The following is an 18,289-nucleotide window of genomic DNA, read 5'->3' as shown; positions in this document are numbered from 1 at the left end:
CAAAAAATATTTTATTGAAAAATTTTTAAATCGTTTATTTATTTTTATTAGCATTATATACGATTATTTTTAGAATTATTTTATTCTATTTTGGAAATAAATATACCTCGAAGTGTAATTTTCATTTTATGGGCTGAGACTGAGGATGCCCTAGCTCTCCCTCTCTCTCTCGCTACATCGTCGTCGTCTCTTCAACAAGAGCTCACTCGCAGTATACATTTTTGCTTCCCAACAACTCGCGCACCTTTCAATGGCGCACAACTTTTGTCGCATCGCGTCCCGTCTGGCCGCCGCCTATCACAGAGCTGGAGCCAAATCACCGACCTTGCCGAGAGGCGCCGTCGCGCCGTCGTTCAACAACGACGCGAAAATGGCTTCTTCTCTCGCGAGCTCCAGAGCTTTCTCGGCGAGCTCCGACGGAGGCGACCCGTCCTTCCCCGGTTCTTTCGATGAGGGGGGTTGGGATTCGGTTTCGTCGTGGTCCACGGGAATGACCAAGGACTACTTCGATGGGGAAGCGGTGGGCCGCAGGACGAGCCCGAGCCCCAGCACGAGCACGACCCGCGGTCAAGACCCTAACTCGAACCCTTACCAGTCGATGATGATCTCCGATTTACAGGAAATCGAGGACAAGTTGAGAGAAATGGATGAAGAGAACAGGAAGAGCAAGGCGTTTGTGGATGGTTGGGGCGAACGGCTGAGCGAGATCAGCGTGTTGCTGAAGCAGGTGCGGGAACCAGGGGCGAGAGGGTCGTATTTGAAGGACTCTGAGAAGGCGGAGATTTATCGGCTGCACAAGCAGAACCCTGACGTTTATACTGTGGAGAAGCTGGCCAAAGATTACAGGATCATGAGACAGAGAGTGCACGCCATTCTTTGGTTGAAGGAGATGGAGGAGGAGGAGGAGAAGAAGCTTGGCCACCCTTTGGACGATTCAGTTGAGCTCTTGCTCGATAATTGCCCCGAGTAAGGAATTGTTTTGTTCGATTTTTGTTGCATCACAATATTATAGCGGTGATTCAATTGGTTTTTAAAAGGTTTGATCAATTTGATGGGATTGATTATTTCATTTGTTGGGGCTGTACGGTTTAATTTTGCTAGTTTGTATGGTTGGGAGGACATTCAATTAGGACAACTAGGGCTTAAACTCAAGAATGCTCAAAATTAACTGTTTGGGATTTGGTGTGGAATCTAGTCTTTTGCTACTTTCTGTGACGATGGAGCATTGTAGCCAGTGAGGAGCTTTAAATAAGATCTTTTTAGGCTTTGATCATTACATCAGTTCAATTTTGTATTCTCTGTAATTAGAGAGCTCGCTACTGTCTTTGCATTGTTGATCTTTCTGTTGAACAAAATAATTTGGTATAATACAAGCATGTAGATTTAGATGAGCCGATGCTGTTGTCTGTTGGCCATTAGCAGGTGTGGCACACTGCTCAAGTTCTGTTGAATTAACTTCTTTGTCAATTTAGGAGGAGAAAATCTTGTTGTGCAGTATAATCACAAGTAAGAGGTTAGGTTCTAATTCATGACCTATTTACATGCCTTCATTTGCGATGGCCCAGCTGCTGCTGTACGCACGCACGCAGGCACGCACATGGAGAGAGAGAGGCGACTGCCTGAGTCCAAGGCTCATCTTCCTCTCTCTGTCCTTACTCTCTCCCTTTGAAATGTTGCTGATTTGTGCTCTCTAAATTTTGGTATTATTGCTTTTAGATAAGGGAATCATATCCTGTCTTATCCGGGGATTTGGGGCCAGAGTTAATCTGGAGATATATCCGAACTATTGTGGTTATATCTCATTGACTCCAAGTGTGGGATTGGATAATGTATATCCTGTCTGGCTTTATGTTAGATCCCCTGAATGCATTCTTGTGGATTAGGAGTGCACTCTACAGAATCCTTATCCAGGAAAAATAAAATGGATAGCCTCAAAATTGTTGGCTTTACTTTTCAAGTGATTTAGTTAATTCACAACATTAGGGGACATGAACTTTTTTTTGATTTGTGATGAGGTTTTGTGGGGAGAACTGAAGATAACTAGCTACTTTCAATCAAGAATACTGATAAGTCTATATTTAGACAGTATCACTTGGTACTTCTATGTAACCTGTGACTTCATATTAAATTTTAGATATTCTAATGCAATTCTTTCAACTCGGGTGGAATAGTGTCATATTAATCATTTTCTCCTTGCAGATTTTTCAATTCCCATTGCAGGGAGTTCCATGTGGCATCCCTTCCTTACAAACCTGACTTCAAGGTTATGCCAGAGGGTTGGGATGGAACTGTCAAAGATCTAGATGAGGTCCACTATGAGATCTCAAAGAAAGAAGATGAAATGCTGTATCAAGAATTTGTCCAAAGACTGAACTTCAACAAGATGAAAGTAAGTACACTTGCTATTTTTCTCAACTCTTGGAAAGATAGTGAAATCAAACATATAATCGGGATTTGGGTGCTTCTTTGGTTTGTAAAGTTAGGTGGAAATGATTAAGTCAATAGATAAATCTGGATATTTGTCTTGATTTGAAGTGACATATTCATGCCATGAACATCTAGGATAATTTCTAAAATTTCCTCTTTTGATTGTTAATATGATAAAGCTTCAGAGAAAGTGAGCTGTTAATAGGCTAAAGCTTGTTGAATATGACAAATGCTTCACCAACTGGTGCTGGTCAGATAAGTATGGACAGAAGCGAATTTCCAAATTGCTTGAGAATATGGGATATAAGCTCTTATTAAATGGGTTGGTGTCCTGGTACAATGCAACTTTTGATAAAGCTTTTTCCAGCCCTTAGCTCCATAAAGGAAGAGCTGCTCTGTGGAGAAAAGTTGAGATTGCAAATCATAATGGCCTCCTGACATTTTGATATCTGTTCTTTTCCCCTCTCTTTGCTGTGTATAAACTCTCTTGTTTTGCATATTGAATTCCAATAGAACATTGATGAACTAATGGACGTGATTTGGTCTGTTTACAGGTGGCTGGGAAGGTGAAATGCCACAAATATAGCCGACGCCGGCCCTCAGAAGGATGGAATATCACAGTCGAGAAACTCGGACCACGTGGGAAGCGTGGAGGTGGTGGTGGATGGAAATTCGTAAGCTTACCTGATGGATCTAGCCGGCCACTTAATGAGATGGAGAAAATGTACGTACGGAGGGAGACACCGCGTCGCCGACGCAGGATACTCCCTTGATCGCATTGGATTCTGGTTCTGCTGCTTCTTTCAAATACAGGGTGACTTTTTTTTTTTTTTTTTTTATCGGAATAGAGGGTGACTTGATTAGGTGCTATATTACCAGGGAAATGTCTGTTTCTTTCCTCTTACTTTTATGTATCTTTGTGCTGTTGGTGCACCTTCTTTACCTCGCCTCTTTTTGTTGCGGAGTTACAATTCAGCTGTAAGTACTTAGAATGAAGGCCACAATTGTTTTGGTCTACCTGGACTTTATTTTGATCACTGATGATTTTACTTTAGAGCTGATCATGTAGATAGCTACCTCTAAAACCCTTGATTCCGCAAGGATCTCTCCGGTTATGTGTATGGTCGAAATGCTCTATAATTAGTTCCAGTTAGAGCAAGATGGAAAGAAGTGTTCATAGTGTGTTTTGTGGCCAGACCCCTCGAGTATCTTTGGCAACGATTTTGATTTTTTTAAATTTTTTCGGAACAGAAAAAGTTGAGAAACCTCTTTGATAATTGATTCTCAAATTCTTTGATTCATAGATTTGAAATGAAAATAAGAATAAAAAAAAGTTGATTTTTTGTTCTATAATCATTTTTGAGAAATATTCGACCCAAAAAAAAATCATTTTTGAGAAATATAACCAACAAAGTGAGAAGTCTGAAAAAAAGGCTTTCATTTTGTTCCCTCGACTCAAAAAAAAGCATGAAGCCTCAAATTCAGAATCTTATGTGAGACTCTAAGCTGGCTATTGCAGGCTTTATTTGACACAAATCCTACTTTATCCTATTTTTCAGAAAATGGCTCCACTTTAGATTTGTATCTGAAATTTTCCCCTAAAAAATTGCATGAGTCAATTAGGAACCTGCAATGGTCCTGAGGCAACTTGAGAACCGAATGAGACCGGACCATATGGTTTTGGGAGGTTTTTGCAAGAATTGGCCTCATTCTCGAATTTAGCAAAAGTGTTCAAAAAGTCTTATACTTATTGCATTGGTGCAAGTTCAGTCACAAATCTTTTATTGATATCAATTGAGTCATAAACCTTTTGGATTGATGTCAATTCAGTCCTTAAATTTTTTATTTTTGTACCAATTAAGTCGATTTGGTCAATTTGATTTGAAATCGCCGACGTGGACATTAGTTGTCCTATGTGAAATTGATGGCAAATTGATGGTGTCGACATAGATATTTTTTAAATATCATTTAATATTTTTAATTATTTTAAATAATTTTTATGAATTGAAATAATATTAAAAATGTTCATGGTAGCCCAACTATGCCACGTTAACAATAACCGTCAAATTGACCGGATTGACTTAATTGGTACATATGCAAAAAGCCTTAGGATTACATTGTCATCAATGCAAAAGATTTAAGACTCAATTGACACAAATACGAAAAGTTTAGGAATAAATTGACAAAAAAAATATATTTAGGATTGAATTGGCACCAATACAATAGGTTTAGGACTTTTTGAACACTTTTCCCTCCCTAATCATGTGGAAAAAGTGTAACCAACCAGTGGAACTGGCCCAACGTATATTTTTTATTTTCTAATTCAGTAATAGCAAAAAGTAAGGATTATTTATGGGAGTAATATCTTCTTTTACTAGTAACTTCCCAGATATTATTCAATTAGTTGTACATTAAAGCAACTTTCAATATATTTAGAAATTTTTTAGGAAGAAAATAAAAGATTTTTCAAAAATATCTCCTAGGAATAGTACCATTCTTGTCCTAGATGGACCAGCACTGACCTGTCTGGTTCCAGGTTGGACAGGTTGGAATCCCACCTTCTCGGTTCCACATACACCATGTCTAGTTCGGTTTTTGATCATCGATTTCAGGGTGAAAATTAATCCATTCTAAAACTGTTGACCCTAGTCAAGCTGCGAAAGATTCCAACTACAATGTGCAAGGACTTTTACCTATTGTAATAAAGAAAATGAATTTCATGCTCCACGAATTATTGAGCTGATGTCTAGCACCAGCTTAACATCAAGGCTCATTTAGTTTTCTAAGAAGGCTTAAAGCGGGAGCTTCAGAATTATAGCATGGACCTTGTTCCGTTGGAATTCATCTGCTCTTAGGAAGTTCAAGCGCGAGACAATTAAAGCCTTATCCAAACACCCTGGAAATTCAAGCAGACCTTGATCTTGAGTGTACCCTATTGAATTTTGACTTTGCATCCCTACCAATACTTTGTTTCCGCTCTTTTTTCTCCGTAAATCTCCTTCTTTTCTGCGCTTGATATGCTGTACCTGGTTTGATAATCTTTGCCAATGCCATTGATACATAGTTGGTATACTGCAGCAGTGCCATACTAATAGCCGGCTCTGCGAATGTCATCATAGTATAAATTGTCACTTCTACCTAATTCTACGCGCCTGGCCTTCCGGCTTCTAGAGTGTATGCTCATGGCAACAACATACTTTCATCAGAAAGTTAATTGCATCAAAGTCGAGAGCTGGTCCAACATTTGCAGGAGTCTGACCTCTCAAGTATGACTAAGTCATTCGTTGCGCGTCTCGTTCTCCATGTTGATGGGTCATGTAAAGCTCTCTGTTTTACATTATCATAATCAATCTAAGTCTAATAGTGGAGGAGACGTTCAAGGGCCTGCCCAGACTCCCAATCAAATTGCTGAGACCGTTGGTTTTCATTACATTGCATATCAGCATGTTCATTGTCTGATACATGCTTCCAATTACAATATAGTATTACATCCTTGATGTCCTTGTTTCCATTTCGTTTCTCTCGTATCCAATTTGTGATCGTTGACCTTCATTCCTCAACTTAGGAATAGACTTTGTTCATTGCAAAGTTTCCACTTTTAACTGTTTTCGATCCCATGGAATGAATCAGTCCTGGACGAGAGAACTCATGTACGCTCATTTTCCAGGCTTCTGTCCAGGACTGTACATGAGGAGGAAGCCGAGCACATGGTCACCTGAGATCAAGAGACCCACATAAGATCTCAATGCTTGATCTTGTTTGTTGCCTCCCGACAATGGAATTTCGACGTATTCTACTATTGGCAGTCTCTATCTTCTCTCCTAATGTCCATTTTGCAGGTTCAGCAACCTTTAGAAAAAATTTCTCACACTTTCCCACCTTTCAACTCGAGCGACATATCCAGTCAGGGAGAAGCAGATGTAACAGGAGCCGGTAACGTTATACGGCTTACTCTTGACGACCTATCGGGGAGCTTCAATAACATCAGTGGTTGGGCTGCATATAATCAATCGATGCACCTTTGGGATAATACCACAGGAAATGTGGCGGACTTCAGCGCTCGGTTTAATTTCACTGTCAAATCTGCAGCCTTCCCAGACTATGCTGATGGAATGATTTTCTATCTTACTCCTAGAGGATCTCAGATACCCGGAAATTCCTCCGGAGTTTATTTTGCGATTGTAATTGAGCCAAGTCCATTCAACTCTAGTACTCCCATTCGTTGCTGTAGAATTCGATACTTGCTATTGGAATTCATGGGATCCACCCTGCGTTCATGTGGGCATCAATGTAAATAGCATACCTTCTGCGAAAAATGTTTGTGCCGACTGGTTGGAGTACCACATACAATATGGTCGACAACTTCATGCCGAGGTCACTAATGGTTCTAGCACACAGAATTCAAGTGTTACAGTTGCAGGTGACTACGGCAATTATACCAGTCTTTACCAACCAATTAACTTGAAGAACTATTTGCCAGAATGTGCGACTTTCAGTTTCTCGGCTACAACGGGATACGGAATCAAGGCGCATGCTATTAATGCGTGGGTATTGAGCTCTAGTCTCTTAGTCCCTCGAGCAAGCCATGGCCGATAAAGAAGTGAAGATCATCAGCCAACTCTGGCACAGAAACTTAGTCCAGCTCGTCGGCTGGTGTCACGAGAAAAAAGAGCTCCTCCTCATGTACGAATTGATGCGTAATGGTAGCCTAGACTCCAATTTTTTCGACAGCAAAGCTTTCCTAACATGGGAAAGGAGGTATAAAATTGCTCAGGACATATCCTCTGCATCGCTATACCGCCACGAAGGGTGGATGCAATGCGTCATCATAGGGATATAAAGCCAAGCAACATCATGCTCGATGCAGATTTCACCGCGAAACTAGGGGACTTCAGATTGGCTAGGCTGGTTGACCGTGCCAAAGGGTCACAAACAACCATACCAGCTGGAACCGTGGGCTATATGGCTCCTGAATATGTCTATACAGCCAGAACGACCGAGGAATCCGACAATTACAGCTTTGGAGCTGTCCTGTTAGAAATAGCATGCGGAAGAAGACTTACCGACCCTAGAGAAGAAGGAAGCGAAACACGGCTTATGATGCAGTGGGTGTGGGAGCCCTATGGAACCGGAAAGCTACTACATGCGGCGGACCTGAAGCTAGGCGAGCACTTCAACGAGAAGCAAATGGAGCGCTTGATGATTGTGGGGCTTTGGTGCACGCAAACAGACCGTCTATGTCGGCCTTCCATAAGAGACACGGTAAATGTTCTGAAGTTCAACGCTTCACTGCCTAGTCTTCCGTCTCAATCGCTAGTTCCGAGATTCCTGTCATCTCGTGCACATTCGAATTCGATATCAGCTCCGTCGCTTATCTCATCCTACGGGGCCACAACTAGTGGCGAACCATCCAGTTCTCTAATCGAGTTATCTCCATTTACTGCCTCTCCTTCTAAGCAATCTTCCGTTTCATCTTCTTCTGCATTGCCCTCGAATGCGGAATGATTACAAGGTCAGCGGTGCACCATTTTCATGATCTGAACTGCAACTTGTACGAGATGAAGTTGATTTTAATAGTCACTTTCAAGGTCGATAATTTCTGGATGTACCAATCAATGTATAGAGAAACTACACGTCAAATGCATCATGTTGTCTTAGCATGTGGCACTTTTGAAGCCTTGAGGCATTATTTATTACATCATATGGTTGACTTTCCGATGTCCTAGCAAATGGTGGGTTGGTACAAGGAATAAAAATGGGTTCACCAAACGAAAGGAACACAGAAATGAGCTCAATGTTTTCGTGAATCTTATGTCAGTTTGAATATGTTTTCAAGGTTAGGTGCTTCAATAGACAGTTATTTGTGAACGATGAACTTTCAATATTGAATCACGTATTCATTTGGCAGCATAAATTTCTTTTTTTCAGAATGGTTGATTGTGGTTTATTCTAAACTTTATACGATAAAAAGTAAAAGATGCTAAGTCCAAATTTTGCCAAACCCTTTGTTTTTCTATCTTATTATATGTTTTCAGTCTTATGCCAAAGTTCAGCCTCCATGTGAAGAGAGTGTTAGAATAATTAAATAATGATTCACGCCATCATGTAACATCTTAAAATTTTCAAGTGTTAATTGTGATCTTACAAAATTGTACTTTGGTTCCGACCAAAATGGTTATTTGCATTGGAGGTCTACATCTAGATGGAAGCTCGAAAAGAGAAGGTAGGTGTTTAATACTCGGTTTTGCATAGCTCAAACATTTTGAAGCATATTTTAGGACAAGCTCGATTCTTGTACATAACTCAAACTCGACTATGTTATTCTCAAGTTTGATTACCTTAAAGTACTCAACTAAGTAGACCTCAAGGTTGGAAAATACTTGATCCAACTAAAGTCGCACGATCATAATTAAACAATTAAATGTTCTTAGAGTTCAAGTACGAACTTAAGATTGCTCGAGCTTTAAGAAAACTTACTCGAGGGTCGAGACAAGGTCCGGTCGAGCCGAGTCAAATTGGAAGGCTAAAACCGTCTCTAGACACTAGACCGGAATCGACCGTACCTTAATCCTCCAAGTTTGTAGCAATAACAGCACATTTGCGAGGGTAGTAATGGAAAAGTACCCCAAGCTTTTCGATGAAAAAGAGGAGGAAAAAAAAAAGAGAAATTTGAAGAAATATCTTCACCGTCGGGCAGTCCAATCTTCGAGCCAAGCCTTAGAATGGGAATCTCGGCGTCGAAGCGGGTCCGGTCCTCCCTCCACAGCTTGCCCGAGTTCGACTCGGCCTGCGACTCGGCCTACGACCACTGCCTCGTCCTCACTCAGCACGCCTTCGACGGCGTCTTCCCCTACCAGCTCTCCTCCGCCTCCGCCCGCCTCCACCACTCCCTCTCCTCCGCCTCCGCTCTCGTGTCCAGGTGGGTCCCGTCTCCCCCTTCCCAGTCCCAGGTCGACCGCGCCCTCCGCGCCACCACTCGCCGTATGCCCCGGCCCGCCGGCGGTGGGGGAGGCGATGGGCCTCAGCTGCTCGGGGAGGCGGAGTTCAGGGAGTGGGCCGTCGAGCTGTTCGCAGGCGCCGTCGTGGAGAGCGCGGGGAAGGCGGTGCTGACGCGGGTGCCGATCGGGGTGGCGGGGATCGCGGGGCTGGGGATGGCGACGAGGAGCGGGAAGGAGGTCGTCGGGTCGTTGATCGGGGTCTACGCGCTCGGCGTGGCGACGTCGATTTATCTGGGCTTGTCCGGTTAGTTGACTTGTCAATTTTCTGTTTATAAATCAAATGTTAATTTCAATACGGGGCAACTCGTTCGGATTGCAATATGATGAAATTGGTGAATTCGAGAATGCTGCTTCTGTTCTGATGAGATGAACTGAAGTGGCGACAGCAAAATGTTTGGGTGATTGGTCATATTGCTGGTAATTAGAACGGATCGGGTCGGGTCGGGTATTCGTTGTTTGATGAAACCCCAACTTGTGGCCATATGGAGACACAAATAAATTTACTAGAAGCCACTTTCTCGAGCGGATCGTGGCTATCGGGACGACATAACACGCCTACTACTTGAGTGATTAATCACTTCTCGACATGTATCCGCATCCATGCATACTAGAGCGATGCGCCGATGGCAACTAGGACAATCGAATTGAGTCGAATCGAATCTCTCGACATTGCCCCCGCCTTTTCGCACCCTCGCAGACAATGAGCTCTCGGCAAATCGTTTCTAAAACATGATTATGAGTTTGTATTGTCTACAAGTGCTCTTGATTTACGTGCAATTGATATGATTGCAACCTCCGTCGCGCTCCACATACGTACGGCAATTATTAGGGCATAGCGCCCACTTCTTCCTCTCCGCAAGACGTTCCAATAGGATAAGCTCCGCGTCGTGCGTTCCGTTGCATCGGTGACCTTTGACCCATGCGCTCCCACACTGGAAACAACCGCTTCGGCGACAAATAGGGCACTTGAATCTTTCGACATTGCCGCTCCATCCACACTCGTCCACGGTGAGCTCTCGGCAATTCGAGTTCGGGCATCAACACCTCGCGAAACCCAGAACGCGCGACTCGCACAGGAGAGGTCACACCACTTGAGAAGGGATTTGCTCGAGAGGAGATCCTTGCACCAGAGGGAATAGAGCCTGGCTCGGCAATCCAAACCGGGGCATCGCACGTTCACAACTCCATCACCAATGCTCTGGGTGATGTACGAGGACAAGCAGCGGCGGCAGAAGGAGTGCCTACACCGTTCTGTGGTCTTGAAGCTCGAGGTCGACCGGACATGTTCCATGCATATTCTACAGTACACGGTTGTCGCCGGTCGAAATAGACGTCGGAAACCGAATCTGAACCCCAAAAGTCTCATTGTTGGTCACTATAACTGGTATGTTTGGGCGAGTAAGACCTATGTTGAACCGCATAAAGCAAACAGGAAGTTTGTGAGACTTGGCATTTTTTGCGAAACAAAACGAGCCTAAGTCTGAATTGTCGTGGGTTTTAATGGGATTCATCCTATTTATCTCTTGTTGGATTCGAGAGGTTTCATAGGTTTTATGCGTTGCTGTAATAAATTGAACATTATCGAGAACTTATCTTTTTGGCAATGGTTCATTCAACTTGGTAATTTCAATATAATAGCTCCAGGATAGATGATTGTAATGCTATATTTACTAAAATCGTTTTATCACTTAGACATTCGTGTGGCAATTAGGGCACGGTATCCGCTTCATAGTCTTCGTGAGATGTTCCAATAGACCACGTCACGACATGAGCTAAATGGAGGGAAAATGTATTGCTTTCTCATAGTGAAACCGTATGAGTACAACTCTATTTATAGTACATAGAGCCTAGTAAGAAAAGGAAAAAAAACACACACACACACACACACAATTCCCTTATATACAGTATTCTAGTAAATCAATTAAGAACAATCATATCAAATATACAATGTCAATCGGCCCAAACAATATCTTCGACCATATCAATCAGGATGTCAATCAGCCCAAATGATATCTTGATCAGCATCTTCAAGAGTCTAAGATCCCCATCCTGCCTACTTCCACATTGATGACCGGAGGTCCACACCGCACCACACTGGAAACAACCGCTTCGATGGCATCGAGGACACTCGAATCTCTTGACATTGCCTTTCCTTCCACACTCATTCACGATGACCTCGCCGCAGTTCAAGTTCGGGCGGTAACACCTCGCGAGACCTAGAACGTACGACTCGCACAGAAGGTCGCACCATGCAAGGAAGGACTCAGTCATGACGAGCTCCTTGCACCGATGGGGGTCGAGCCTGGCTCGGCAATGCAAACCGGGGCACAACACGTTCACAACTCCATCACCGATGCTCGTGGTGATGTACGAGGACAGGCAGCTTCTGCAGAAGGAGTGCTTGCACAGCGCTGTTGCCTTGAAGCTTGAGGCTGATGGGACGGGTTCCGTGCATATTGCGCAGCACACGGTCGTCGCAGCCGGAAATAGACATCCGAAACTGAATCTAAAACCTAAAAATCTCATTGTTGGTGGCTATATCAAGGTTGTTTTGTGAGACGAAGACCTAAATTGAGCCAGAGATACGGATAGGAAGTTTGCAACTAAGAACCCTAATTGTCAATATATATATGTCTCTTAGAAGAGTATTCTTATATTCTGAGATTTTATGTATTTTCTGGGAGGAAATACGACTTGGAATTGAGAACTGAATTTCAAGATTATCTATTGTTTGAGATTTACTTGATATAGTATGTTGTCGATATTCAATCATATATAGCTTCGAAATCGACAACTATTACGGTAAAATATTGGCCTGTTATCAAACGCGTTTCTATATCAGGAACATAAATTTGAGGTTGTTATCAAACGCGTTCTAATTCTCTAAAACTTATTCAGGAACAGAATCAGAAAAAATCATTTTAATCATAATCAGTTTTTTGGAACAGAATGGTTACCATGCGCAGCCTAAGTCTTCCCGAAACAACCCAGTTCGTAGTTCACATAAACAACCATAGCGGCTCTCCCACTCGCACCTGCATCTGTAGCAAAACTCCGTTTCGCATCTGCAATTCTTATCGAAACCAAAGCCCCTTAGATTGTTTGTAAACATGGCTTGTAGATTAAAAGCATGGACAAACGGTATCATCTCCCCACATGTAAATGGTCTTATGGTAATATGTAAAAGGAAACTACAACAACTCTTAATTACCTGCAATAGATTCGATCGCAACCTCCACTGCGCTCGAATAATATGCGGCAATTAGGGCACTGCACCCACTTCTTCCTGTCCACAAGGCGCTCCAACAGACTAATGTCCACATCATGCCTTCCCCTGCATTGATGACCTTCCACCCATTCGCTCGCACACCGGAAACAACAGAGTCGATGACAATTAGGACACTCGAATCTTTCGGCAATGCCCCTCCGTCCACCCTCGTTCACAATGACCTCTCGGCAATTCAAGTTCGGGCAGTAGAACCTCTCAAGAGCTAGAACGTGCGACTCGCACAGACTCTCACACCACGTGAGAAAGGATTTTCTGGAGAGAAGCTCTTTGACCCGGAGGGGGTCGAGCCTAGCTCGCCATTGCAAACCGGGGCACCACACGTTTGCAACTCCACCGCCAATGGCCGTGGTGATGTACGAGGACAAGCATCTTCTGCAGGAGGAGTGCTTGCAGCGCGCTGTGGTCCTGAAGATCAAGGCCGACGGGACTTGTTCCATGCATATTTCGCAGTACACGGTTGTTGCAGCCGGAAATTGTCGTCCGAACTCGAATCGAAGACCTAAAAATCTCATTGTTAGTGGCTATATCTAGGTTATTTGTGAGACTAAGAGTTAAATTGAACCAGAGATAGGATGTTTGTGAGAAAAGAACCCTAATTACAGGCATATAAGCGTTTCTCGTAAGAGTACTCTTTATCTTTTTTTGAAGTTTTCCTTTATCTTCTCGGAGCAAATACATGTTGAAGTTTACAACGAAAATCTCAATTTCAAATATCGTGGATGAGAGAATTTCTATTGTTTTTGAGATTCACTGAATTTTGTACGTTGTCGGATTACATTCCTTCATCCGTTTTAAACGAATTGTCATGGGCCTTAATGGAATATTTGGGAAAGTTTATGGTTTCAAATTAAGAATGGATTGGCTTTCTTCAAAAACCCAAATATATCCGTTCCTTAATCAAGATAAATATGAAAAAACTATGAGATGTGGAGGGATGCTTACCGTGTTTTCACCATATTGCGACTGGAACTATAACTCTTTCATCAAATGAGACTTTGCTAGTATAACAGTCTTTGGATTATTGTAAGGATAATAGCATGTTGTGAGCCACCTGTTCTCGAAGGAGCGAACGCTACAGTAATTTTAATTATTTAGTTTTTTTATTTTTTGTGACCCAAAACATACGGTCTTTCTCATAAAAAAAGATTAAGGATAGTGTTCTAATCATTTCTTCTTTTAAATCGGGGAACGGAAATAACTCCAAGTTATTTTTTTTTAATTTAATCAATGACCATTGTAAGTCCTGGACAAGAATGAGGCCCTTACTCTGCCCTATGCTATGTCAGAGATAAATCTAGTCCAACTGCTTCATGAGCTTCGGCCTGGCTCAAAAGTGAAGTTTTCACGAGCTTAGGTCATTCCCTACTTCATGAGCTTCGGCCTGGTAAAGTGTATTTTAAAAACCCATTTAGAAAGCAACTTTGACGTAATTGTTGTTCGGTGAAAAATGAATTTTGTAAAGTATTTTTACTTAAAAAAAAAAAAAAGCGACGGCGATGACGGGTGGCCAGTGGGCGGCGGCGACAAGCGGCGGTTGGCGAGGGGCAAGTGGGTGGCGGCAAGCGAAAGTGACAAAATTAAAATAAAAAAAAAATAGTTGCATTTCGTAAAAGTCCTTTAGCCCAAAATACTTCTAGAGGTACTTTGAGCTAAAGGACTTTGGAGAGCATTTGAAATGCAATTGTATCTCCCCAAAGTGAGCCAAAAATTGAACCAAACACCATTTACATTTGGCTAAGGGACTTTAGAGCCCCAATGCTCATTTCCAATGCTAAACCAAACGGGACCAAAGTCCACTTATTTATTCTTTTTTTTTCCCTCTCTCAACTATTCCAATCTTCAGATTTTTTTCAATTTTATTAAACATTTTGAAAACGCGTATTATTAGATAATATGAAACGTATTTGACGTCGCACGACACACGACAAATTTGCCACAAGAACCTCAGTTGGTTTTCATATGGAATTGCTTTGATATGTTAATCGTACTCGTGATTTATCCTACGATAAAGTTACTGCTTGTAAACTATTGTGTGCGGTATTTTGTAACATATACATACTTAATCTGAAGAAGAGATTAACTAAACCAGTCCATATTAATCAAATTCATGTGAAATTCCATATAAGATCGATTGAAAAAACTTATATGGAGTATGTGCTCAAGTTACCATATAACTTTGGATCGAATAACATAATAAATTTTACCGGATATATATGCGCGCGCGCTTGTGTGTGTGTGTGTCTATATATATATATATATATATATATATATATATATATATATATATATATATATTAAGACAAGAAGAATGATAATATTTTTCTTAGAGCCTACTTTATTCTTTTGGTAGCTATTTCTGACGCGATAAATAAATTACAACCATTGGACTGAAAATTTCAGGAAGCAGTCAATTAGTTTGAATCAACGAGTATTACATCATCATGATCATGACCAACTTATGAAATGAGATCTTGCCCGGTTGCTTCCTCTGAGAAACCAGTAAACGCCTATCTAAACTTTTTGCGGAGAGAGGTTGATTCAAAGTGTTGGAACAGGAGGGACCAGTCAATCAAAGTTCAACCGTCCTAATTTGAACGTGCTTAGCTCGTGTTCTTCAATTTTGAACTTTGTGTACATTTCTTCTCAATTTTGATTGGGTAGACCCGATGAGTGAGATCACGTTCTTGGACTTGACCAGAAGAATTGCCCTCGATCCGCCGAGGGGAAGAACTGACCAACCTAACTTAGAGCTACCCTTAAATTCTTCCTTTGACAGTCCACTCTAGGGGATTGGAAATGTGCGGCACTTAGACTTAGGTTTTGTTTGGCCAGAAACCCGCTTTTTGAAAACATATTTTCATAAAAACAATCGTCTACATCGCTCGCAGAAATATTTAAGCGAAAGATATTGTCATCATCCACGAAAATATTTAGGCATAAATTGTTGTTGATAATGAATCACTTTTTTGTTTGGCTAATGCGATAACTACTCATTTTCAAAGAAATATAGATATATATTGAAATTATTTATTTCTTGCGAAACAAACGATAAGTCAACCGAGAGTAATCAGTTGAGGCCTTGACATTTGCCTCTCTCGATGGAGTCCTCAATAGTGAAAACAAATGCAAATGTAATAAGCAATAATAGCAAAGTATGTTATGATATGATTTCTCTATTATCTCTAAATGTCCCTCATTGTCGTGCCATCTAGGATCCCCCTCAGTTAACCTTAGAAACCTCGAATGACTTATTTTTTCTCGAATAGCGATTTTCCGAGAATTGCTTATACTGCAACAGGCATTAAGATATCGAAATATTAAACCATGCGTTTAGGTAACATATTAAGTTTTTTTACAACAATCGGCGGCGGCGGACTCGCAAAAATTTTAAATGTTATCAGGTGAGTTCCACGAGATCTTTTGGCCGGTTGGTGCGGTGCTTTTCCCACGAAATCGTTGTCTTCGTGAGATGTTCCAATAGACCACGCCACGACATGAGCTAACTGGAGGGAAAATGTATTGCTTTCTCATAGTGAAACCGTATGAGTACAACTAAGAAAAGGAAAACAAAACACAAATGATATCTTCAACATAGAGCCCAGTAAGAAAAGGAAAAAAAAACACACACACACACACAATTCCCTTATATACAGTATTCTGGTAAATCAATTAAGAACAACAATCATATGAAATATACAATGTCAATCGGCGCAAACGATATCTTCAACAATATCAATCAGGATGTCAATCAGCCCAAATGATATCTTGATCAGCATCTTCAAGAGTCTAAGATCCCCATCCCGCCTACTTCCACATTGGTGACCGGAGGTCCACACCGCCCCACACTGGAAACAACCGCTTCGATGGCATCGAGGACGCTCGAATCTCTTGACATTGCCTTTCCTTCCACACTCATTCACGATGACCTCGCGGCAGTTCAAGTTCGGGCAGTAACACCTCACGAGACCTAGAACGTACGACTCGCACAGAAGGTGGCACCATGCAAGGAAGGACTCGCTCGTGACGAGCTCCTTGCACCGGAGGGGGTCGAGCCTGGCTCGGCAATGCAAACCGGGCACCGCGACGTTCGCAACTCCATCACCGATGCTTGTGGCGATGTACGAGGACAAGCAGCTTCTGCAGAAGGAGTGGTTGCACTGCGCTGTGGCCTTGAAGCTTGAGGCCGATGGGATGGGTTCTGTGCATATACGCAGCGCACGGTTGTCGCAGCCGGAAATAGACATCCGAAGCTGAATCTAAAACCTAAAAATCTCATTGTTGGTAGCTCTATCTAGGCTGTTTGCAAGTCGAAGACCTAAATTGAGCCAGAGATACAGATAGGAAGTTTGCAACTAAGAACCCTAATTGTAAATATGTATGCGTCTCCTAGAGGAGTAGACTTACATTCTGAGATTTTATGTGTCTTCTAGGAGGAAATACGACTAGGAATTGAGAAAGAAAATCTGAATTTCGAGATTAACTATTGTATGAGATTTACTTGATATAGTATGTTGTCGATATTCAATCAAATTCAATTCGACAGAATATAGCAATTCATTCATTTTAAGCAATTGTCATGGGTTTTCACTGCATGTTTGGGAAAGTTCGTGGTTTGAAATTAAGTATGGATTTGTTTTCTTGAAAATCAAAACCCATCCGATCTTAATCAAGATGACTCCTGCTAGTATGATAGTCTAATAATACTGTCATTATTTCTGACTCCCACGATATTCTAATTAAAGAGTGATTTATGTAAAACACGCGATGATGTCGTGTGGATTTACGATTAGAACTAACCGATAGTACTGTCTAACTGTCGGAAAAGTATTTTCCAATCAAAATAGATATTAAAAATAATGAGATGCATATAGATGTTTACTGTGTATCACATTGAGAAGGATGGGGTTATTTTCACCACAATTTTCACCTTATCCAATTAATACTCAATCAATTAATAAATAAATAGGTTAATACGACAGAAAACTTCAAACCGGTATATTTATAACAAATTTACCCCAAACTATTTTTTTAACCACAAAATATTTCAAACTGGTATACTTGTAACAATTTTACCCAAAATTAGTACATCCGTGACAAATTTATCCTCTGATAATTTTTGTTAAATCTAATCGTTGAAGTGCTAAGTTGTATGACACGTGACAATTGACGAGTGTACCAACTTGGGATTTTTACCTCTATTTATCACATGTGTATAAGTTTGAAATATTTCGTGGTATTAACCCAATTTAATGGATGGTAAATTTGTCACAGGTATATCGATTTGAAACTTTTAGTGGTCAAAAAATTATTTTATGGTAAATCTATCACAAGTGTATCAGTTTAGAATTTTTTATGGTCAAAAAGTTAGTTTGGGATAAATTTATCATAGGTGTACAATTTGAAGTTTTTCATGATATTAATCCTAAATAAAATTATTTACAAAATTTACTCATTTTGCATTTAAAATAGGCCGGGAAATAATTCCAAAATTTCTATTTTTTAAATTTAATGAATGACCGTTATGACACCTGGACAAGAAAAAGACATCCATCGCCCATATTGTAGGCCGTCGGCA

General features: G+C 41.3%; 4 protein-coding genes and 1 pseudogene across 4 annotated transcripts; 3 read left to right on the top strand and 2 right to left on the bottom strand.

The window, feature by feature from the left end:
* Positions 1-155: 155 nt before the first annotated feature.
* On the top strand, positions 156-3,606 carry LOC115745273 (protein GAMETE CELL DEFECTIVE 1, mitochondrial). Its single transcript, XM_030680733.2, has 4 exons — positions 156-966; positions 2,200-2,389; positions 2,982-3,232; positions 3,270-3,606. The coding sequence occupies exons 1-3, from the start codon at positions 251-253 to the stop codon at positions 3,198-3,200; spliced, it is 1,125 nt and encodes a 374-aa protein (XP_030536593.2). The 5' UTR covers positions 156-250; the 3' UTR covers positions 3,201-3,232; positions 3,270-3,606.
* Positions 3,607-5,609: 2,003 nt separating this feature from the next.
* LOC125313581 lies at positions 5,610-7,932 on the top strand (annotated as a pseudogene).
* A 1,089-nt stretch (positions 7,933-9,021) lies between these two features.
* Positions 9,022-9,767, top strand: LOC115745287. The gene has a single exon (XM_030680753.2). It carries the CDS (start codon positions 9,150-9,152, stop codon positions 9,672-9,674), a length of 525 nt encoding a protein of 174 aa, XP_030536613.2. The 5' UTR covers positions 9,022-9,149; the 3' UTR covers positions 9,675-9,767.
* Positions 9,768-11,375: 1,608 nt separating this feature from the next.
* LOC125313580 (E3 ubiquitin-protein ligase RNF217-like) lies at positions 11,376-11,951 on the bottom strand. The gene has a single exon (XM_048273241.1). The coding sequence runs from the start codon at positions 11,949-11,951 to the stop codon at positions 11,376-11,378; it is 576 nt and encodes a 191-aa protein (XP_048129198.1).
* Positions 11,952-16,415: 4,464 nt separating this feature from the next.
* On the bottom strand, positions 16,416-16,958 carry LOC115732265 (E3 ubiquitin-protein ligase RNF144B-like). The gene has a single exon (XM_030662915.2). It carries the CDS (start codon positions 16,956-16,958, stop codon positions 16,416-16,418), a length of 543 nt encoding a protein of 180 aa, XP_030518775.2.
* Between the last annotated feature and the right edge of the window lie 1,331 nt (positions 16,959-18,289).

This window comes from Rhodamnia argentea, chromosome 1, assembly GCF_020921035.1.
Source record: "Rhodamnia argentea isolate NSW1041297 chromosome 1, ASM2092103v1, whole genome shotgun sequence".
NCBI classification, from domain to species: Eukaryota; Viridiplantae; Streptophyta; class Magnoliopsida; order Myrtales; family Myrtaceae; genus Rhodamnia; species Rhodamnia argentea.
Note: the sequence above shows the minus strand (reverse complement) of the source record. Positions and strands in the feature narration are given on the sequence as shown.